Source organism: Oryza glaberrima, chromosome 6 (genome assembly GCF_000147395.1).
Source record: "Oryza glaberrima chromosome 6, OglaRS2, whole genome shotgun sequence".
Classification (NCBI taxonomy): Eukaryota; Viridiplantae; Streptophyta; class Magnoliopsida; order Poales; family Poaceae; genus Oryza; species Oryza glaberrima.
The window spans coordinates 22,477,520-22,500,720 of NC_068331.1; the positions used below are offsets into that span (position 1 = coordinate 22,477,520).

Below are 23,201 nucleotides of genomic sequence, written 5' to 3' on the forward strand. Positions count from 1 at the left end.
TATGATTTTTAAACAACTCTATTATAGAAACATTTTTTATAAAAAAATACAGTGTTCTGCGGCTCGAAATGTGAGCACGCAAAAAATGGGAATTCTCTCACATACGTTGCTCACTAAGATGGTGTTTGAAACTGGTGAAGATGAAGATTAAGTTAGCGCACGTAAAAACGAGAAAATCATTAGCACACGACTAATTAATTTTTAATTATTACAAACTTGACAAATGTATATATTTGATATTTTAAAACAACTTCTATATAGAAAGTTTTCGCACGAAACACACTGTTTATTTATAGTTTAAAAAAAATGCTAACGGAAACCATGGTAAATTCTGAATCTTTTACGCTGACCACTGGTGTAGAGAGCTGACAAAATTTTTAAGCAGTAAGCACTCTGTCTTAGGGCCTGTTTAGTTCCCAAACAAAAATTTTCACGTTGTCACATCAAATGTTTGGACACATGTATGGAGTATTAAATGTAGACACAAAAATAATTACATGGTTCGTTAGGAAATTACGAGATGAATCTTTTAAGCCTAATTACGCCATGATTTGACAATATGGTGCTACAGTAAACATTTGCTAATGACGGATTAATTAGGCTTAATAAATTCGTCTCGCAGTTTCCTGGCAGGATCTGTAATTTGTTTTGTTATTAGACTATGGCTATGCTTAGTTCCCTTCAAACTTCCAATTTTTCCGTCACATGAAATGTTTGGATATATGCATGGAGCATTAAATGTGGACGAAAAAAACAATTGCACAGTTTGCATGTAAATTGCGAGACGAATCTTTTAAGCTTAATTACGCCATGATTTGACAATGTGGTGCTACAGTAAATATTTGTTAATGATGGATTAATTAGACTTAATATATTCGTCTCGCAGTTTACAGGCGAAATTTGTAGTTTGTTTTGTTATTAGTTTACGTTTAATACTTCAAATGTGTCTGTATACGTCAATTTTTTTACCAAAACAACTAAACATGGCCTATGTTTAATACTTCAAATGTATATTCATATATCCAATGTGTCATGTAGGGATTAATTTTTCTTTTGCCAAAATATGTTTGGTTTTACGGGACGAAAGGAGTACTGTGGAATTCTCCGCACCCACGAGGACCTTAAACCAAAAACCGCCCACACGCGCGCGGCGCGCGCCGAACCGAGGACGAGGCAGCACAGCAGGTAGCGCGCGGTGGGCCCCACCCCCACCCCCCGACCGCGCGCATCTTTATAGGCAGCATCCGCGCGGCCACCACCACCCACCACCACACCCCTCGTCTCCGCAAACTCGACGCGCCACTCGACAGCGACCCCGCAGCCGATCCATCCCGCCGCCGAAGCAGCAGCAACCGCCACGGTGCGCCGCCGCCGCCGCCGGTACCGATGTCGACGAGCTCCGGCGCCGACTCGTCCCCGCCCGTCTCGGGCCTCGACTACGACGACACCGCCCTCACCCTCGCCCTCCCCGGCTCCTCCTCCTCCTCCTCCTCCACCGCCGACCCCGAACGCAAGCGCGCCGCCCACGCCGACCACGCCGACGCCAAGCCGCCTTCCCCAAAGTACGTATAGCTTATGCTCTCTTTATGGAGATTCCTACGTTCCCGCGGGTTTCTGACCTGGCGATCGATCGATGCGTGTGCGCAGGGCGCGGGCGGTGGGGTGGCCGCCGGTGAGGGCGTACAGGCGGAACGCGCTGCGGGAGGACGCCGCGAGGGCGAAGCTGGTCAAGGTGGCCGTGGACGGCGCGCCGTACCTGCGCAAGGTGGACCTCGCGGCGCACGCCGGCTACGCGCCCCTCCTCCGCGCGCTCCACGGCATGTTCGCCTCCTGCCTCGCCGTCCGCGGCGGCGGCGGCGGCGACGGCGAGGGTACAAAGCTCGTCGACTTGGTCACCGGCGCCGAGTACGTGCCCACCTACGAGGACAAGGACGGCGACTGGATGCTCGTCGGCGACGTCCCCTGGAAGTAAGCAACGCGTGTACACATCTCAATCAGTTCTTGCCGATTAATTCACCGAAATCAAATGCAAAATCTGATCCGATCAATCAACACAGGATGTTCGTCGAGTCCTGCAAGCGGATCCGTCTCATGAAGAGCTCCGAGGCCGTCAACTTATGTAAGAACTTGCGATCCAATCCACTATAATAATCCAATAACATTACATTACCAACTATACTAATTACTGCAACGATCGATGAGTGAATGACATTTCGATTCTGAATTTTTTGATGCAGCGCCAAGACGATCATCCAGATAATCGATCCTACCACACGCAACGATGCAATGCCGCAATTGATCTGTCTGTCTGTCTGTCTGTCTGAATTAGTTCGTCAGAAAGTGTGTGCAATGGAAGAGGCTTGGCTGTACAGGTCCTCCATGCATATGTACCTATACCGTAGTAGGATCAGTGATCGATGAGCCAAATTGGTGTGTGTACTGTACAGGCCACAAGAACGAAAATATCCTCTCTCTTTAATTCAGGTGTGCTCCCTGCTGCCGGATCACGGCCGGCCCGGTTTGGTTTTTGGACGACGGCGGCGAGGATCGATCCAAGGGAGGCGCCGCCACGCCGCCGCGGCGGTGTACTTTAATTTTCAAGTTGTCAGCTACTTTCTGTAATTTGTTTCATGATGGTTCGGTTTCCTGTGACAGCCAGCACTTTTGTTGTATGTCAAATGCAATGTGTACATGATATACCGGCTGTTATCGTTGTTGTTGCTGTTGTTGACTTTGTTCTGTCCATTGATGCATTGCAAGGTCAAATATAGGAGCACAATAATCTGTCATTTCTGTCGGGCTTTTGATGTCTCCTTTTGCCCATTTCTTTCGATTTGGTGGTGCTGAATGTTGTTCTTTTGGTTGGAAAATTGCGAGCTTGGTTAGGTAGATGGTGGTGATTGCGGCTGTGGAAATCATTGGCAGTGGGAATAACCAATCCATTTTTGCGCATGGACAAATTCATCCACTGAAGAAAGCCAGTGCAGAATCTGAACCCAAAAAGGGAACAATCCACGAATGCACGAACTGATCATTGAACTAGGCAGCTAGCGGTTGCAGTCCATAAACCAGCATTTTCTCACGGCTGGGAAGAAATCTACTGCCTCTCTAATCTGAAATACTGGCCTGTTCACGTGAATTGTGATCTGTTGATGCATGATAATCTGTGGCCCGATCAGGCCGCCTGCAAATTCAGTTTCTGCACATATTAGTTGATGCTCAATCGCTACAACGAGTACTGTTGGGTTAAATCTTTCGATGACGGTATTTTATATAGGTCCGACACAGATAACTGCTATCGGTGACGGTATCTGACCTGACACAGATAGCTTTTCACATCACTGACCAATAATACGTGACGTAGCCTCCCTCCGACACAGATGATGGTTCCTGCCTCACACATATGTCCTGTTTTGCACTAATGAGTGTACACAGAATACTGTATACCAAATTCAGGTAGTCCAACACTACCGCATAGACAACCCCATTCTGAGCATGTTTACGCTTGCGGTTGCCCAAATATACATGTCAGTACTAGCAACATCCTGACAACATGTCAGACCGCTTGCTCTGCATGTTACTGTAGTTAAGGAATCAAACTTGCGATGCATCATATGCGGAAGTAAAATTGCCCTGGACGGCAGGACCCCTGTGGTGATGATACATGCGCTAAGTATGTATGCCCATAGTAGATAGTGTACAAGAACCCGTACTGTTTGGGTTATCTGCTGTCAGTTGAGTTGGAGAAATTGGATAGATAATGCAGCACGCGTGCATCCCAGAGATGTGGATGTGTTAAAAGAAAAAAAAAACCTCGAAGCTTGGCTCGTCCTAGATGGATTCGAGCCACAAACGAGTCAAGCTCGAGCCCAAACTAAAGATCGCGAGCTTTGCTGAGACAAGCTCAAAGTTTATAACGAGCTGGCCCAACCTCATATATGCTGTAGATAATAGCCCACCATAGAAATTAGGAAGCACACTAGCCTAAGGAGAGGAAGAGGCACACATTCCTGAAAAAAAATTCCGTCGATTTGGCTTCCTTCCGTGTGATCACTCATAGCTGTTCGCCTCATCGCCTATTCCGTCGCTCTTCCGGCCGCGTTGTCTTGTTCCGATGGTGCGACCTAACCTACGCAGCGTAGCTACGTCTACGACTGCGAGCCAGAGATATCTGTGCGCGGCTACGCGTCGACGACGTCGTGCTTTGCGGCAGCCAGCAGCCGATTGCAAGTCTCTCCGTTTAGTTCCGGGAGGTATCTAATTTAGAAGAAATTATTAGATGAAATTGATATTGATGCCATCGTGAATATGACTTCGCATCAGTAAACGTTAGAAGAAAATTTTAAGGTAAGATATATAACTCATTTGATAAGAATGATTTTTATGCATTATATTTATTAGAAATATCGTTATATTATTATGGTTGTATTAAAGGACTTTTTTCTAGATTTGCTATAGACCACTAAATTGACATGACCGGGCCTGGTAAACCCAATAAGTTCAAATGAAACTAAGGATGATTTCCAAAATTTACCAGTGCTATTTGTGATTTAGCGGAACGTGCTACCGGAACTCCCATCACGTGCACCCTGATCCCTCGCAGCACTCACAGCTTGACACGTGTCCCGCATCACGTGTCCTCCGCCCGTCCACTGCTTTGCGCCGACCCAGCAAAACAGCGTGAGACCCGCACACCGGATCACGCGGCCCACAAAAACTAACCACAACATCCTAATCCAGATTAGAGAGCGCGATTAGTCTAAACCGCATAATAATTTACAGAAATGCCCCTCACCTCCCCTTTTTATTTTATTTTTTTTCTATTTTTTTTCCGCAGCCACCTCCCCTTCTCCTCTCTTATCGCACCACGCGCACTGTTCACACTCCACAGTATGTTCGCTGCGACGACGCAGCTCCAAATCGGAACCCTAACCCTAGTAGCCCTCCTCCTCCCGCGCTCGATCCGAGGTCGTCATCCCGCTGATTCCGAGGCTCTCTACTGCGGCGACGGCGGCGATGGAAGAGCATAGGCTTGGCGGCGGCGGCGGCGGAGGCGGAGGCGGGGGGAGGCCGCCGATCCCGGGGGCGGCGGGGAGGAAGCTTCCGGGGCTCTCGCGGCACGCCTCGTTCGTGAGTAACCCCCGCCCTAATCTTAGCTCTTTCTCGGCGTTGTAAACTTGGTTTTGGTGTGGTTTGGTTGGGTGCTTGCTCTGTTCTTCGCTGGGAAGGCGGCGAGGTGTGATGTATATATATATATTTTTTGGCTGTGGAGGATTTGGGGATAATGTCGGCATGATGTGATGGGCGATGGAGTCTAATTCGGGGATGAGGGGAGAGAGGAGAAGGAATCTTGGGCTCTGAAATTGCCGGTACATCCTTCTTGTACTTGGGTAGTACACCAACCTGGGGCGAGATGTTTGGATCCGTGCGGTTTATGTGGAAGCAGCGTATTGGGAAACATTGCCTTGGGTTGTATGAAATGGTTGGTTTTATCAAACTGTACACAGAGTGTCCTAGAATGTTTTGCATAAACTATGTTAGTGCTTTGTACTATCAGTGTATTTTGGCGGCCTGTATTCTTTTTTGCAGAATTTGGTGGTGAATTTGATGTTTTAACTTTGCTAACTCATTAGGTATTTCTTCCTTGAAAAATTGAGGCAACAATTTTTCAGGGCACTGTAAAAGTGAGGGGAAAGGGGATCAGACTGGTAATTTTCTGTATGTGTCATGAAAGTGTCTTAATTCTTTTGGTACTTTTTGCTCTTGTCCTGACTACATGGACCCATAACATCATTGAAAAGAAATAAATTGAAAGGTACTTCGATGTCTCTGCTCAACAGTAATTGCCCATTTAAGTTGTCCACAGTCAAAAACAGCAAAGCTGTTCTAAATGATATTCTGTACTCCTTCCAGTTTCAAAATTCTTGACCTTTTAGACATAATCTCACATACCAAGGAGTGATTTATTAGGGTGCCTAATCCTTGTTTTGCCCATATTAAATACGGTCTTGTCCTAATAGAAATCAGAAACTCGTGCTGTTCCAAGTGGTTTGGGCCTATCATTAGCGTCTGTGCATGCCGGGTTCGAGTTCTATTGAGGCTATTTTTTTTTAAAAAAAAATCATAGCATTATCTTGGTAATTTTTGGCTCGCTCGCGCTTGCTTTAGCACACAACGGTTGCTACATCATCACTGTCATCACACCCGCTCTCGACGATCAAGTGGTCGCCGAGAGCACGGCGCCAGCAAGCAGCCCAAGAAGCCAACAAGCGATTAATTAGGAGATGAGACAACGGCCCGCGTGTGATGTTTAATGACATACACGACGCTAGAAACAATGCGTTGGATTTTTATGCATGCATGCAGGAGCAAGCAGGTCCAAGATACTTTGCTTCAAGATCTAAAACGTCAACTATTTTGATACTGGAGGGAGTAAGGGGTTGGCAAAAGTGGTAATTGACTTGATATCATTGCCTTGCTGATTTTGGTTTCAATCTCGTCATTCTTTCCGGTATTGTTTAGATTAAAACAGTGGATCCTTTAGATCTACACTGCACATTGTTTTTTCAATAGAAGCTAGATATGGTGATACACATAGTATGCTTCCATAACAAAATATATGCACTTGCCTGTCCATTTGTAGTTATGTACTTGTCTGACACTGCATGTTGCTTGGTAATTTCTAGTAGATCACATTATTTGAGCAAGGAGGGAACCATTATAATGTCACACTTAATTCACATGGGAGGGGACAAGAATAGTTGTTTCATAGTTACAACTAATTGCACCGCTTTTGGGCATGTGGTAGGGCAAACTTAACTATAGCTAGTATTTGCTATAAAAATTTTCTCTTCAATCCTTGCAATTAAATCATTTTAATTGGGCATCCACGGACGAGCCTAGGCAGCCATTGGGCCATGGATCAGCCAGTGAGTATGAGTGATATTCACTTTCGGAAGAACCGAATGTATTCCCTCTGTCCCAAATTATAATAGATATATTTTTTACACAATCTTTAATAACATACTTTGATCATTAATCTATTTCATATTATGTCATCAACAACTATAAAATTATTATCACATGAAAATGTTTTAAAATATGAATCTAATGATATAACATACATAATACTTGGTGTAGATATTGTTAATGTAATTATTAGTCAAAAGTTACCGACTTTGATTTTTCTAAAAATAAGAGTGCTCTACAATTTGGGACAGAGGGAGTATATGACAGTGCAATTTTTGTTTTTGCCTTTTGTTGGATCAACATTGTTAATATATGTATGAGATAATCTGGAAACCCTTTTTGGGTCATGGTAGTGCAACTTCAAAATGAAAGAGCATACAACATAGATTCTGTGCAGTATGGTTAATTATTTTTTTGCCATGCTTGGCATTGGTTTTGCAGGTGAGGAGTCCTGCAAACAGTACAAAATCTGGAACTGAGAAAACTTTTGAAAACATGGATGCTGATGCATATATGCCTGTTGTAAGGTCTGGAGGTTGGGCTGATATTGGGTCAAGGCACACAATGGAGGATGTCTTTATTTGTTCTGATAACCTCATGAAAGAGTTTGGAGTTGAAAGTTTTGAAGATGGTCCGAGCGCATTTTATGGGGTATGCTTTTATTCTACTGTATTCAAGGCCCAGACTTGTTTCTTGATGTATGCGATATATGTTAGCCATTTCATGACTAGACTAACAATAACAACTTTCCTTTATGAGTAATTTCATGCCCCTGGCAGGCATTTTATTTATATATACCCTTCATATGATTTTAATGTCTTAGGTTTTTGATGGGCATGGTGGAAAGCACGCTGCTGACTTTGTGTGCAGCAATTTGGCAAGGTTTATCGTTGAGGATGAGGATTTTCCAAGGGAGATAGAGAAAGCTCTGTCCTCAGCGTTCTTACAGACTGATGCTGCTTTCGCAGATGCTTGTTCTGTGAACTCCTCTCTTGCTTCTGGCACAACTGCTCTTGCTGCTCTTGTGGTTGGGAGGTATTGGCCTAACTTCTTAAACTGTAAAGTGTTGTACTGACTACTGAGTTCCTGGCAGCATATCTGTTTAACTACTATTTGATGATTGTCATTACTTATTAATGGTAGGAGCCATTCCCCACCCCCACCCTGTTATGGCCATGCAGTTCCTGTTTCGTTGCCTGTGGCCTTGTGCAAATTATAAGTCTTCAGTGCACTCAATTGTGCATGAACAGACAGGGGCTTCAAAACTTATTTCTCTCATGAATAGACAGCATTGATTCTTGATCTTTGTTTCTTTGCAATCGTGTGAAGTGCATCTATAGCCTTTCTATTTTGACTATCTTGTCGGCCACGGTTAATATCAGCGTGCTTTAGCCTATTGCATGCTACAGTATTCTCTTTCATGAAAGCAATTATATAGTATAAATTTTGGTACCCAAAAATGGGACTGTGTGCCCCCTTTTATAGTCCATTATGTAGTTCTCCTTTCTGTCTATTTCAGTCTCTGCTTTGTCTTACTATGATCTCTGAGAGAATTATGCTTCCACTTGGGATAACCAACTTTCTTGTCTTAACCGTTTTGCCATTTTTCATAGGTCACTTCTGGTAGCAAATGCTGGTGATTGTAGAGCAGTACTTTGTTGTCGTGGAAAGGCCATTGAAATGTCCAGGGATCACAAGCCTTCTTGCAACAGAGAGAAGGTTCGCATTGAAGCCTCTGGTGGTTATGTTTATGATGGCTACCTGAATGGGCAGCTTAATGTTGCGCGGGCAATAGGAGACTGGCACATGGAAGGAATGAAGGCATGTGATGGTCTTGGACCTCTTAGTGCTGAGCCTGAGGTGATGATCAGGAATCTCACTGAGGAGGATGAATTCCTCATCATCGGTTGTGATGGGATCTGGGACGTATTCCGCAGCCAAAATGCGGTAGACTTTGCACGCCGAAAGCTCCAGGAGCACAATGATCCTGTTACCTGTTGTAAAGAACTTGTTGATGAGGCCATCAAGAGGAAGAGCGGAGACAACCTTTCTGTTGTTGTCATCTGCTTCAACTCTCGGCCGCCTCCTGTCCTAACAACTCCAAGGCCTCGTGTACAGAGGAGTATATCTGCAGAAGGCCTGAGGGAGTTGCAAAGCTTTCTTGATAGCTTGGCTGATTGACATGAGGCTTCTTCCTTGATAGAAGCCTGACATACTGTCCCTAGTGTACTTCCATTGCTTAGCATGGAATTTTTAGGTTTAGTGCGGCTATTCCAAGGCTTAATGCCAGCTATCTCACAAATTCTCTGAGATAGCAGCTGTTGAGTGATTCTGGTGTTGTAATGTATTATGCGGCTAATTCTATCTGCAGTTTAAGTATTTATTGGTTCAGGGATATGCTGTCTTAAAGAGTCTGGAATTATCAGGGAACATTTCTAAGATATCTGAAATGGCGAGTGATGATGTCTATTGACTGTATTGCAAATTTTGACATACTATGGGAACAAAGGCATGTTTATTTACTGTGGTTGGAGCACAGTGATTCTGTAGTGTCTGCAGTGTGGTGCTCTGAACTTGTATGGTCAGTCTTGCACTTGGGTAAGATCAGTTACACAGTGACTGTGCCAGAAGAAACTCTAGCTCCACAGTCCACACTACAGTCAATGTGACCTCAGATGTTTCCAACAGCATGTTTTTTAGTATGTTCTCCCCATGACATCAGGTGCAGTAGAAGCTGAAGCTCTGCATGTGCACTCTGCCATCCCTGCTTCTGAATCTGAAGACGGAGACCAGCAACGATGAGGAGGTGATGTCGAAGACGTGCGAATCCATCTACTACTCCCATCAGCAGCTGTTGTCGGATGATGAAGCCTCTCGCCATTATGAACGCTCTAGCCATCAGCAATCTGATCCTGATATCACTACCTCTGAAACTGGAGTAGTAGGAGAAAAGAAAAGCTGGAGAACAACCAATCAATCATTCATGTGTCCTGCGATGGAAATCCAGATCGGCGAATGGCTCTCTGAAGATTGTTTTTCGATTCAGATTTTTTTTATTGAACTATACGGAGATCAGTGATCAATCCCTCTAGCTTCGCTGAAACGAATCCACCTACTCTCTCTCTCTCTCTCTCTCTCTCTCTCTCTCTCTCTCTCTCTCTCTCTCTATATATATATATATATATATATATATATATATATATATATATATATATATATATATATATATATATATATATATATATAGCGATAAATCACTAGTCACGCTAAAATGAAATGAATACACTCCTAAAACATGCTCAAAGAGACTATGGACAAAGGATAAATCCTGATCTCGCTACGCTAGTGCATACATAATTTTCGTGAACATCAGAATTTATATTCTAATAGATAGAATTATGCACCGCCACATCATCTGTGCTTCCTGCTTCTCTCTGAATATTAGTGGCATACTGGCATCGTAGGATCAATCAGGCTCTACCCACTCCCTCGCTTTATCGTGAGAACTTGCAGCTTTTGCTGGCCCATAATCGCAAAGAGATCGATGCTGGCCCATTGCAAATGGCAGCCGGGGCCCCTGCCTCAGTCACTCAGGGCCTAGGTCACTCTACTTCGGCTACAGTTGGATGATCTGTTCTCTCTTTTTACCTTTGGAGATTTATTATGGTGTTGGTGTGGGTCACTGGGTGCTCTGACACTCCAACATCTATGCTCCATGTTGGGACATTTCACTTTGTCCTGTAGCTCTAGCTAGTAACTAATCTAGATTTGTAGCTTGTTTCCCCGCAAAAAAAAAAAAAATGTAGCTTGTTTAGGACTTCCCTAAAGAACATCAAGCACCCTCAAAATGTGTTTTGAGATCTAAGTAAATTAGCCATATTCAGATGCTAAGGGCTAGTTTGGTTCTCTACCTACCAATTCACTACCAATTCATTGGTAGTGTAAAAACCCATGTAAATTTTGGCACTATCAATTACTCCTAGTTGGAGGGTAGAATTCTCAATTTGTTTGGATTTAGATTGCTACCAAAAATGCCAAATCTAACTAGAGTATAAAAGAAGGTTGGATTGCTACCAAACTGAGCTTGGGTATAGCCAACGATTTGGCTCCAATTCAAACGTACATGATTACTATTCAAGCTATCAAATGCTACTATTTGGTAGGGCAACAAACCAAAATGACCCCAAGTTTGCCTTTTACCACCGTCACCCACTCCTCTCACCTGAGGTTATGTTTGAAACACAGTAATTTTGTACACAACAATCTGATTCTGTTAGAACCGCAACCAAGTGTTTGCAATTTTGATAATTTCGCTCCCCACCGGCAAGCACATATCGTGCCTGAAATTTCCTTTTTTTCTAATTTTTTGTGAATTTGGTCAAAGTTTATTCAAAGTCATTCAAAATTCATAAAAAAAATTAAAAAGAACCGACCAAAAATACCGAAAATTCTGAAATTTAGGTTCTTTCAGCCCCCACCGGCAAAAACCTTTGTTTCAAAATTGCAAACCCTGCCGGAAGCTCCCCGTTCTAAAAAAGATATAAGTTTAAACCTTAAAGTAAGGCGTGTGAGAAGCACAACTCTCATTACCACCTACTCCCTTCCCTCCGTACCATAAAAAATCAACTTATGGGGATGAACCTAGACAAACATTTGTCCAGATTCATCCTTAGAAGTTATCTTTTTTTGGATGGAGGGTGTATATGATTTGCATATTCACGGACTAACCACGAAACTTTGAACGGCGAAATTGATATTTCTCTCTTCTCAATCATTGATCTACACTATGGCTAGATGCCACACCACAAGCTCTTGAGTGAACACCAAGCATTGACATTTTCCCTTGTTGCACCATATGTGGGACTCAAGTCACTCAACTCCAAGGGACCCATCTCCACCACTAAAAACTGCCAACTCCCCTGCATGACACCACACATCACGGCCCAAGAAATTTCTCCATCAGCCATTGCCATCACATCGCTGGCCGTTAACTGCATCCCTGCAAGCAAAAGCCATCCCTTCTCTCTCCATTGGATTCTTGCTTCTACTACTCCACGAAGGACCAAATTAAATCAATTCACACACTGTCTATCTCTCTGAAGCAGCCTGGTACTACTAGCAGCGATATGATTAGATCCTGGGCCTTAGTTTGTCGATCGTCTGAATTTTTTTCACAGTAGCTCAGCTGCAGGCATTTGCAACTTCAGTAAACTAATGGCAGCAGAGGTAGTAGTTACTGTAGTTAACTCTGATGGTTTCGTCGACGGCAACGACGTCGACGCAGGAGGACGAAAAGGACTAGACCTGGGCAGGCAGGCAACCTTGCCGTGCCCGCCATTGTCGACCATAGTGGGGGTGGTGGCCCAGCTAGCAAAAGCCCCATCTTGGATGCAGTCTCGGATGGCTGCTAGCCTGCTACACGTAGACACCACCACATCATCTTCGCCAACTATGCGCTGTTGCAAACTACTCGCTTTCAAATTACTTATCGTTTTAGCTTTGTCATATGTTAAACATTCATAACTTTATATATTGATTTCTATATATATATATATATAATTCACTGAGAAATGTTTTCTTAACGATGTTAAACTATATGAGTTCTATAAATTAATGGTCGAAGTTAAAAATGTTTGACTCGAGATAAATCTAAAACGATAAGTAGATTGAAACGGATGGAGTAGTGCCAAGAATTCAGAGATAAGCTAGTGCTGGTAAAATATGTGTATAGGTGTTGTACTGCTACTAGTTCGTTGAGCACTTCTGAGCTTTGCAATTGCGCCCTGGAGCTGGAGCAGTATCTTATCAGAATCAGCAGCAATGGCGCCATCGCTTTCCTTAGTGGAAACATCAGGTTTTTCAGGTCACAGGCATGTAAACAAAGAACAATATATACTTTCTTTTCCATGGTTTAACCATCAGGCAAGAGTGGCAAGCGGCCATGCATGCGTCTAGTAGCAGCTAGTTTGATCAAAAGCTCAAAAGCAATTCTGCTTTGTGGGGGACGCGTTGTTCAGAGTTCAGAGCAGTGAAGGTGATGGAGGAGACCTCAATGGAGGGCCGGCCTCCTTTGGTCCATGCGTCCATGTCTCCATAGGGTACCATGGCTAACACCATATTATATGAGTGACAGTGGTATCATCAACAGGACATCTTATGTTTCTCAACCCTCAAACATCGAGAAAGAGATTAGAGGACATGGAGGTCTTAGCTAGCACGCATCATAATGCAGGTATGTGTTAGAATTGGTGTTGAGTATATGAGTTGTAGTAGATTATTATTGGAGCTCAAATTGTATTATTTGTAAGTTTAGGGTAGTAAACGAACTTCCATATAAAGTTTAGGGACATATTTGAACTTTTTCCTACAAACAAATATCATAGTTTTGATTGCATCATTTGATATCTTAACAGATCAATAACTATACAGTAGGGAGACTGTTTGATCCACAATTTCACAACAACGTGGAGTAGGAAAAAAAAATCGATTTAGGGCTTCTTGATACGAAAAAATGATGGAATATGAGAAACACGTGAATTTGGTAAAGATGGTGTTTGATTACTTCATACGAACACAACACAACGGATCTAGCCAAGTGTCTTATAAGAAGGATAGAGCCGTAATAATGGCAGCCACAAGAATTTTGAATGGAATACTTCATTTGAACATAAAAAAAGAGAGATAAAGAGACAAGTTGTATTTGACTTATCAAAGAAAATGTAAAACACGAGCTTTTATCAAATGTATGTTTGAAATACTAAAAAGCGGAGGAAAGAAAGAAATCCTACATGAATTTTTGAAATATATCCCTACAACCTAAAAGGGCTTCATAGTAATTTTTCCAACAGGTTTTCAATCCTTTGAAACTCCTAAAATTTCATTGTTTCCAGAGAAGACCTTTAAATATTGTATACATAATTTTTTAAAAAAAGGGTTCATGGAAGGTATTGTGAGGTAGAGATACGTACATTGAAAATGTCGAGCTTGAAAATACTTATTTTAGAAGATTTGTTTGGTCTATCTATGCTATTTCAAATACGCCACCACCACACTTTTCATTGGCGTGTAGGTCCACAATGCTGGTATTGTTGGTGTTTCATCCTATAGTTTTCTCGCTCTAGCTAACTCAGTAAGCATCCAAAAAATTGATGGCGAAAATGGCTAGATAAGTAAACATTTTTAGGCTTTGAAATAAATGCTAAAGGTTTGTTTTTTTTAAGATTTCGTGGCAACGCACGGGTAAATCAACTAGTAGTTTTTTTACCCACCATGAGAAACTGAGAATCAACATATAATAAGTCGTGCAAATGTAATTTCATTACTTAATAACATGCAGCAATAACAATTTACCATAAGATCATTTGCCGAAAGACAGGATTGTAGTATAGTGATCATTTGCCGACAGCGGCAGTACAGCAGTAGTAGTACGTATACTCGAATGTATCGGCACTTTGGCAGGTGAACAATGATCATACCGTCCTCTACTCACCCATACATATACAAACATCATGAATATACATACGGCCCCACATTTCGATTTTTCTGGTACTACTAGTAGTAGGTTGAGCCTAGGAAATGACGATATGGATTCCTTATATCTGGGTGGTCTGCAACCTTAATAATTACCATGATAACACCATCAACCTAATTGCTGTACTTTAGCCTCTGATTGCAATGATGAGGACGAGCAAGATTTGGATCATGGGAGAATAATCATAAATTCTCTCTGCCATGGCATTGAAGCTTTGCTATGATTTGCATGCTTGGTTTGATCTTTCTGGTGGGCCAGATTGGCCGTGCAAAGGACATCATGTCATCTCCATGAATGCAATGGAAAGTTTTGAGCTCTTGTGAGTAAATTACTTGTTTTTAGTTCTGACGAAGAATCAAAAGATTTTTGAGACAAATGCTTTTGGTTACATATCTAAGGAGCTTCAATAATCAATCAGATTACCCAGACATTGGTGGAGTATTGTATAGCACACTATAGCTAGTGCTTGGTCTACTCATCTGCATAAGAGCAAGTTTAATAGTATAGCGAACTACTAATTCTAAATCATCTGTAGCCAATTTAATAGCCAATTCATACAATAGTTATTTACTGTACTATTAATACCTGGTCCCACCTATCATACACACGTTGCGTCTTGGAGTCTGTGCTGCAGCGGGCTACAAATCTATAGCCCGCTGCTCTTCTCTCTCATCTTTTATCTTTTTAGAAATGTTTATAGCTGGCTAATAGTCTGCTATTGTACCTGCTCTAACGGTGCGATTTTGGTGGATTTGTTTAGCTGGCATCTCATATGAAATAATTGTCATTAATTGTCAATATGTATAATTTTCTATTACATGGAAGATTATGCACATATACACACATCATTACATGCTCGTACATCTTATGACACACCTGAATGCATCCTTAACACATGCTCGAAGAGATAGAGTCCAACAACAAATATGTAAACTCATTAATTTTTAAGCAAAGCACATCTACATTAGTGGACACCGTAATTTAAAATCCTAACGAGCCCACCACTTCATCACCTTACACTAGAGGAGAAGTGAGCTTTTGTACCGGTTAGTAACCCCATTTTACCGGTTCTAGCAACCGGAGATAAAGTAACCGAGACTAAAATTTTTGATCTTTAGCACCGATTGAAATAACCGGTACTAAATATGCATACGAAATAAAAAATGAGGGTTGTGAAATTCGATCTAAAAATATCTCACCTCAGCTCTCACGCACATAACCATTCCACCAACTCCACACATCTAACTAGGATAGAAATACTTTATTTTATCTAACCCTGGAGACATCTTTTGTATCTTTAGTCCGGTTGGTGTTACCAACTGGTACTAAAAATAAATTTTTAGTCCATGTTGATTTTACCAATCAGAAGCAAAGATCCTCCAGCATTAATCTGGGGACTAAAGATATATTGTTAGTACCGGTTGGTAATACCAACCGGAATTAAAGGTGTTTTTGTGACTTTGACTTTTAGAACTGGTACTTAAAAATATCTTTAGTACCGGTTCTTAATTTAACTGAGATATTTATGTTTTGGGTACCGTGATAAAGGATCAGTTCTTCATTAGTGATATAAATGGTGCTTTCCTAACATGTGCAATTTTTCATGTCTCCTAAGTTTGTACTTCCTTTGTTTCACAATGTAAGTCATTTTAATATTTTCCACATTCATATTGATGTTAATGAATCCAGATAGATATATATGTCTAGATTCATTAACATCAATATGAATATGGGAAATACTAGAATGACTTATATTGTGAAACGGAGGGAGTAAAAAGCATGTCACGATTTTGTGTTAAACATGTTAAGCGATCAAATCCGGCAACACAACACAATGAATATTGCTATGGACAATGATTTTAAGGTTGGGTGTACACTCAACAACTACAAATATCCTATTTTTAGTGTTTGGTGGGTTAGAGTTCAAAGATTTAAGGTAATTGGCTATTGGGGTAGAAGTGGTATGACGTAAGAGGCTAGGAGGAATGGATTTGTTAGAGGAAAAGAAAGTCAAGACTGAAGTATTATATCCAGTTTGAGTATATACACATGTTACCTACCTACGTATATTGAATTTCGCCGTAAGTTTTCTGGGAAAAAAAAACTTTCAAATATACTATAGTATAGTTACAGTGTAACTACAACTATACTAATTCCTATGTTTTTTATGCGCTTTATCCAAACAACAATTCCTGCAGTTTCCTATGTTTTTTCAATCCATAGGATTTAAGATGTTAATTAGGGCATTTGGGGAAGCACCAGTACACGAATATTAGACGCATGTAGGTGAGTTTTCATTATATTTTAGTGAGATTAGGAATGTGCCGCCGGCTTTTGTCTCGTAGGGTATGTGTTTGGTGGAAAAATATCCTAGGCACACTCCATGCATACTAACTGCAAATGTCACGAATTTTTTTTTTAAAAAAATGGACATTTACTAAATTCTCATATTCAAATCCATTATATTTTAGCCATAAAAAAATTGAAAATCTAACAATTTTAAGGATAAAAATATGTCTGATTTTTTGACTTTTTTTACGGATAAAATAGTAATGAATTTGAAGATAAGATTTTACATGTAGGTGTAATACTATTGGAAGTATGTGTCCAATTTTTTCTAAAATTTTTTGTGGCATTTGCTAGTTCATGTACACAGAAAACTTGTATGCATAGGATATGTTACTGTGTTAGGTGGTGTATTTGCGTGGGTGTGAGTGTAGCGCTACGTGTATAGTGGTGTGTCTGCGTGTGCGTCTATCAGGCAAACAGAAAAAAAAAATGTTATGGCATTTCAATCATGTATTTGTTTTCCTTGTTTCTGTGTGCTTCAGAATCTTGAGTTCCAAAAAAAAGCCCAAGAGTCTTCTCATGATTATGACAACAAATCAAATAAAAATCTAACTTGATCAAACTCGCTAAACATTAAGAAAAAAGTACGGCGAATTCTGAAAATTAAATAAACCTAACAGCCTCTGAAATAGAAAGATATTTTAGCTCAAAGATAGGGAACAACACTCCCAGAAATATTTTTGGAAGGATCGATGAGAGGTTCAACTGAAATGCATACGAGAAAGAGATAAAGAGTGAATCCACGTAGACATGACAGGAAAAGCATATCTCTCTGAAGTTCTGTCACGACTGAGAACTGAACGCTGAACAGTCACCGTATAGTGCCTGGGTGTGTTTAGTCGGCGAAAAGGGAAATTTTTTGGTGTCACATCGAACGTTTAATTGGATGTCGGAAGGGGTTTTCGGACACGGATGAAAAAATTAATTTCAGAACTCGTCTGGAAACCGCGAGACGAATCTTTTGAGACTAATTAAGCCGTCATTAGCACATGTAGGTTACTGTAGCACTTATGGCTAATCACGGACTAATTAGGCTTAAAAGATTCGTCTCGCGATTTCCCCCATAACTGTGTAATTAGTTTTTCTTTTTATCTATATTTAATGCTTCATGCATATGTATAAAGATTCGATGTGATGTTTTTAGGAAAAAAATTTGGGGAACTAAACGGGCCCCTAGACGACCTAGAAAAGCTTTGGCTCTTTTCCTTTTGTTTTTGCACAACCCCAAGGCTGGCTGCGTGTGTTGATTTGATTTAGGACCAAACTTCCTGGGAGCAAGCTCCAAAATGGAGGACGACATGAACAAACTAGGTTAGCTTCGCCTTTACCACTTTACATAATTACATGTAGATGAGCATGCAGCTCACTCAGCAGTTGGGGGCCTGGGGCTAGTTTTTTTTGCATGCATAAAACAAGCATGGGTCATATGGGTGAGTGAAGTGAGTGAGTGAGCAGCATGCAGGTGGTACAGAGATTGTAGAGGAGGGGATCAGACGTTGGTGGGCCGAATCACTCCGCACTAACTGAAAATTATTCCACCATCAAAAGACCCCAGTCAACTCATCATCGACGCTCTCAACTCTAGATGGGCTCCCTTTCTCGTACGCTTGTCGGGGCCACGGGACAGTGACACCCTCTGGAGCAAAATTTGTACGGCATCGATCTGTGGAGCAAACTTTGGAGTTACCACGCATTTCGGCCGTTGGTAATCCGATGCAAGTTTGGGTCTTGCTATTTGCTACTTCCTCTATTGTAAAATATAACTAGCGGTAACCTTAAATATTAAAGACAGGGATAAAAAAACTTTGTTGCCTTTTCAAAATAGGTGAGGCTTAAGTTTAGACTAGTTAAAGCTATAATAAATACAAGGGGTAGTAGGGATAGTATGGTTAATTTAGGTTGCGTTCATTCTTTATACTTCCCAGCATGAATGCGTACAGAAAACGGAGCGCTCCATTAGCGCATGATTAATTAACTATTAGCTAATTTTTTTTAAAAAAGAATTAATATAATTTTGTAAAGCAACTTTCGTATATATTTTTTTAAAAAAAAATACCGTTTAGCAGTTTGAAAAGCGTGCGCACGAAAAACGGCAGGGGAGAGTTGGGAACCGGCTGGAACAAACACAGTCTTAGTGTGTAAAAGTCATTTTTTGTAAGTACTAGGTTTGCTATATTTCAAATGAAATTTAAACTCCAAAAGTTGTTGTATTTTGGGTCGGATGAACTATTTACAAGTTGTATATTAATATTTTTAATACTTTTTTTACTCTAGTGTAGATAGTATCAAGATTTATGGTGTGTTCGGGAGGAGGGGTTGGGAACCCCTCCTCACCGGCACGCAAAACGAAGCACGTATTATTGCATGATTAATTAAGTATTAACTTTTTTAAAAAAATGGATTATTATGATTTTTTTAAAACAACTTTCGTATAGAACTTTTTTGCAAAATACATACTGTTTAGCAATTTGAAAAGCGTGCGCGTGGAAAACGGAAGAGTTGGGTTAGGAAAATTGGGGAAAGAACCCAGTCTTATGGACACACCTAACTCTACTTCTGTCCTATTTAATTGTGCCTGACGTTTATCTCGACTCCACGCGATCACCTCATCGTTATCGAAGTCACTCCTCTTCACCAACTCCGACGAGATTCCTATGCCCAACTCTCCTCCCCTAACTTTGGCAACTTGCTTTGCTGGATATCTGTTGTCATCCCTGATCAACCGCTTGTTTCTTGTTTTTCCCCACCACATCCGCCATCCATCACCCCTCCTTCGTCCCTACGGGTTTGATGATGACATCATGGTTTTCTCCTACTTCAATCATCCCTCTAAAGCTACTCTCACCGTAAATCTACTCCATCTCACTGCCTCTAACCCTAACTATCTAATCGAGTGAGATCTCACCATCTCTATCCCTCTAGAGTTCAGGTGTCATCCTCATCGTCAATGAGACCTCGCCATCTCCATCCCTCTTCTTTTTTTTCCTACGCCCCCGCTCTAGAGGTCAAAGACGATGCTCGGGGCACTGAAGATGTACAAAAAAGCATGTGAGTCTTTTTTATATTACCACTTATCGATGTTGAGTATATCAGCTTAAAAGCTACATCCTTCTCCTATTGAGTTGGAGTAGCCTTTTATTGTTTACATTCTAGCTTATCACTCATAGCCAAAATTTTAAATTTTAAAAATTAAATTTAGACAGTTAATTTCGAGTTATTTTATCGAAGTTTTTAGCATCTACTTTTAAAATCGCTAGAAATCTTAACTAATTAAAATATTCGTAATTTTCCGTTCGTCACAAGACGGATGAAGGCGCCTTCGTCCGTCGGCGGTGCGCCTTCGCAGCCCCCAAATCCCAATCGCTCTTAGAATTGGATACAGGGAAACACTTTCTAAAATCGGCACAACCAAAACTCAACCACTCTGTCACAAAAAATCAACCACAATCATCATAAAATCACAAAATACATCACAAAACTTCACAAGAATATACATAAAAAAAGAAGAACAACAACATACATCATAAAACATCACTTGCCTGCTGCCGGATCCACCCTCGGCCATCGCCACCGCGGCCCTCGACCGTTGCCACCGCCGCACTCGGCCGTTGCCACCGCCGCACTCGGCCGTCGCCACCACCACCGGATCCATCAGTGGTAGCCGCCGACGCCACCACCGCTGCCGGAGGGAGAAGAGAGGCGGCGGAGGGAGCCGCCGCTCCTTATCCGCCCGCGGACGCCGCCACCGTCGCTGGATCTGCTGCGGGAGGAAGACGAGAGGGGACGGAAGGAGCCGCCGCAGGTGGATCTGCCTGTGGCCACCGCCGGCGGATCTGCCGCGGGAGGAAGGCTAGAGGGAGTGGAGGGAGCCCACCGCCACAACCCTCGGATCCGCCTGCGGCCACCGCCAACTCTCCGCCATCGCCGCTGTATCCACCGCGGAAGGGAGGCGAGACAGGGCGGAGGGAGCAGCCGCCGGCTAGGGAGGTGAGATGGGGCGGAGGGAGCTGCTGTCGCTGTCGCCGCCGCTCGCAGGAAGGAGGGAAGGGCACACTGCAACCACTCGGGGGGAGGGGGTGGAGGGCGCTACCGCCGCTGCTCGGTGGGGGAGGTCACCACCACCGCCGTCGGTTTTCGATCGATCGATCGAGAGAGAGAGGATCGGGGGCGGGAAGGGGGGAAAAGAATTTTAGGATTAGGGTTTTTGCTGCAGATATTTATATTGGTTGTGATCAATCTAGACCGTCCATTCGATCGAACGGCTCCGGCTTCTCGCGCATCAGGCCACCGGACTATTGGGCCTCCGCATTATTGGGCCTACAAATGGGCCGCAATTAAAATCAATGTTTTTTTCTCAGTAATTTTAAGCATCTTTCTATTTTCAAAAATAGAACCATTTTAATTATTTATGACTGCTTATTAATTTAATTCCAACTAAATTGAATAAACTAGAACATTGGCTAGATTTTTCTCATGATATGGATTTATTTTTCGACTAAAAATGTAATTATTTATTTGTCATGATATAGAATTTAAATTTAGACTAAAATTAAATAATTTTAATTTTTAATTCTATATGGACTCTATTCTTCTTCCAATATTCCTATTTTTTTATTGTTCTAATTAGTTTCTATATGAACTCTAAACTCTTCTTTCAATATTTTTATTTTTAATTTTAATTATTTTTCTAAATTGTATTCCTATATGCACTCTAGGCTCTTTTGGAGAATATTCTAGACTCCTCATCCAATATTATTTATTTTATAATTTATACTTTATATTAAGTCGTATTATTTATATAGACAGATTAATCTATCCAGTGTAGGTTTTTTTTTTGCAAAAAGATTTGTTTTATGCAGATATTCGATTGGACAACATGATTTTTTTTTTAAAAAAAACAAAATGAAAAGAGTCCTGGTCTACAATGAGTTCTCCTTATTTTTTTTATATTTTACTCCATAATATGAGAATTTCTATTTGAGACTTTTCTAGCAAGCAAAAATACCAAAGCAGTGTGAAAATAACTTCGGTTAAAAACAAATATTTTTAGTGTTATTACACCGTAGCGAAGCACGGGCATTTTGCTAGTACAAATATAAACTTTTTGCCCATAATTATTTGGTTCCTTTTTTTTTTTTGCCTCATCGCAGGGAGAGAACGACGAGGCCGTTAGTTTTGTGATCTAACGGCGACGATGCAATTATGATAACTAGTATGGTGGCCCGCGCAGATTGCGCGGCTAGCATCATTATATTTTCTCTCATATAATAGCATATATGTTTTCTCATTATATTATTAAAATATATTACAATGACAACATAATTTTAAATTTTGTAATAACTTTACGAAACTACTAGTGTGTAATATTCATATTGTATTTTATATACATGTTAGTTATTAATTATTTTTAATATCAAATTTTAGTTATTTGTGAATTATATATATTCCTATATGGACTTTAGAATCGTCTTTTAATATTTCTTTTTTTTTAATTCTAAATGTTTATTATTTCTAATTGTATTTCCATGTGGACTCTAAACTTATCTTTCAATATTCTTTAATTTTTAATTTCAAATTTCACTTACTTCTAAACTGTATTCCTATATTGGCTTTAAACTCTTCTTCCCATGTTTTTCTTAATTTCGAATTTTAGTTATTTGTAAAATATATTTTTATATGGACTCTAAACACTACTTTTCATTTTATTATGTTTATTCCGAATTTTAGTTAGTTTTAAATTCTTATATGGACTCTATACTCTACTTCTAATATTCCTTATTTTTAATTCTGAATTTCTATTTTTTTCTTAATTGTATTTCTATAAGGACTCTAAACACTACTTTTCATTTTATTATGTTTATTCCGAATTTTAGTTAGTTTTAAATTCCTATATGGACTATATACTCCACTTCTAATATTCCTTATTTTTAATTCCGATTTTTTTTTCGTAATTGTATTTCTATATGGACTCTATACTCTACTTCTAAAATTTCTTATTTTTAATTCCGAATTTCAGTTATTTCCTAATTGTATTTCTATATGGACTCTAGTCTCCTCTTCTAATATTTCTTATTTTTTTAATTCCGAATTTTAACTATTTCTAAATTGTATTTCTATATGAACTCTAGTCTCATCTTCTAATATTCCTTATTTTTTAATTTCGAATTTGAACTATTTCTAAATTGTATTTCTATATAAACTCATCTTTCAATATTCTTTAATTTTTAATTTCAAATTTCAGTTACTTCTAAATTGTATTTCTATATTAACTTTAAACTCTTCTTCCCATGTTTTTCTTAATTTCGAATTTATTTTTCTTAATTTCGAATTTTAGTTATTTATAAATTGTATT

General features: G+C 40.6%; 2 protein-coding genes across 3 annotated transcripts; both read left to right on the forward strand.

Annotated features, from left to right (window-relative positions):
• Positions 1-1,269: 1,269 nt before the first annotated feature.
• LOC127775751 (auxin-responsive protein IAA23) lies at positions 1,270-2,860 on the forward strand. The gene is made up of 4 exons (XM_052302041.1): positions 1,270-1,562; positions 1,648-1,968; positions 2,058-2,119; positions 2,238-2,860. The coding sequence occupies exons 1-4, from the start codon at positions 1,387-1,389 to the stop codon at positions 2,258-2,260; spliced, it is 582 nt and encodes a 193-aa protein (XP_052158001.1). The 5' UTR covers positions 1,270-1,386; the 3' UTR covers positions 2,261-2,860.
• Positions 2,861-4,823: 1,963 nt separating this feature from the next.
• LOC127777112 (probable protein phosphatase 2C 57) lies at positions 4,824-9,514 on the forward strand. 2 transcript variants are annotated; one of them, XM_052303624.1, is made up of 4 exons: positions 4,824-5,130; positions 7,411-7,620; positions 7,793-8,004; positions 8,583-9,514. In XM_052303624.1, the coding sequence occupies exons 1-4, from the start codon at positions 5,017-5,019 to the stop codon at positions 9,148-9,150; spliced, it is 1,104 nt and encodes a 367-aa protein (XP_052159584.1). In that variant the 5' UTR covers positions 4,824-5,016; the 3' UTR covers positions 9,151-9,514. The 2 variants fall into 2 exon arrangements, with proteins under 2 accessions (XP_052159584.1, XP_052159585.1); XM_052303625.1 differs by having other exon boundaries at positions 4,826-6,452.
• The last annotated feature ends 13,687 nt before the right edge of the window (positions 9,515-23,201 follow it).

Bases quoted from the DNA above. Each gene is read 5' to 3' on its own strand.
- LOC127775751 (XM_052302041.1), top strand. From the start codon at position 1,387: ATGTCGACGAGCTCCGGCGCCGACTCGTCCCCGCCCGTCTCGGGCCTC. The intron at 1,969-2,057 runs GTAAGCAACGCG...CAATCAACACAG, and splicing joins GTCGGCGACGTCCCCTGGAA to GATGTTCGTCGAGTCCTGCA. The intron at 2,120-2,237 runs GTAAGAACTTGC...TTTTTGATGCAG, and splicing joins CTCCGAGGCCGTCAACTTAT to CGCCAAGACGATCATCCAGA.
- LOC127777112 (XM_052303624.1), top strand. From the start codon at position 5,017: ATGGAAGAGCATAGGCTTGGCGGCGGCGGCGGCGGAGGCGGAGGCGGG. The intron at 5,131-7,410 runs GTGAGTAACCCC...TTGGTTTTGCAG, and splicing joins TCTCGCGGCACGCCTCGTTC to GTGAGGAGTCCTGCAAACAG. The intron at 8,005-8,582 runs GTATTGGCCTAA...CATTTTTCATAG, and splicing joins GCTGCTCTTGTGGTTGGGAG to GTCACTTCTGGTAGCAAATG.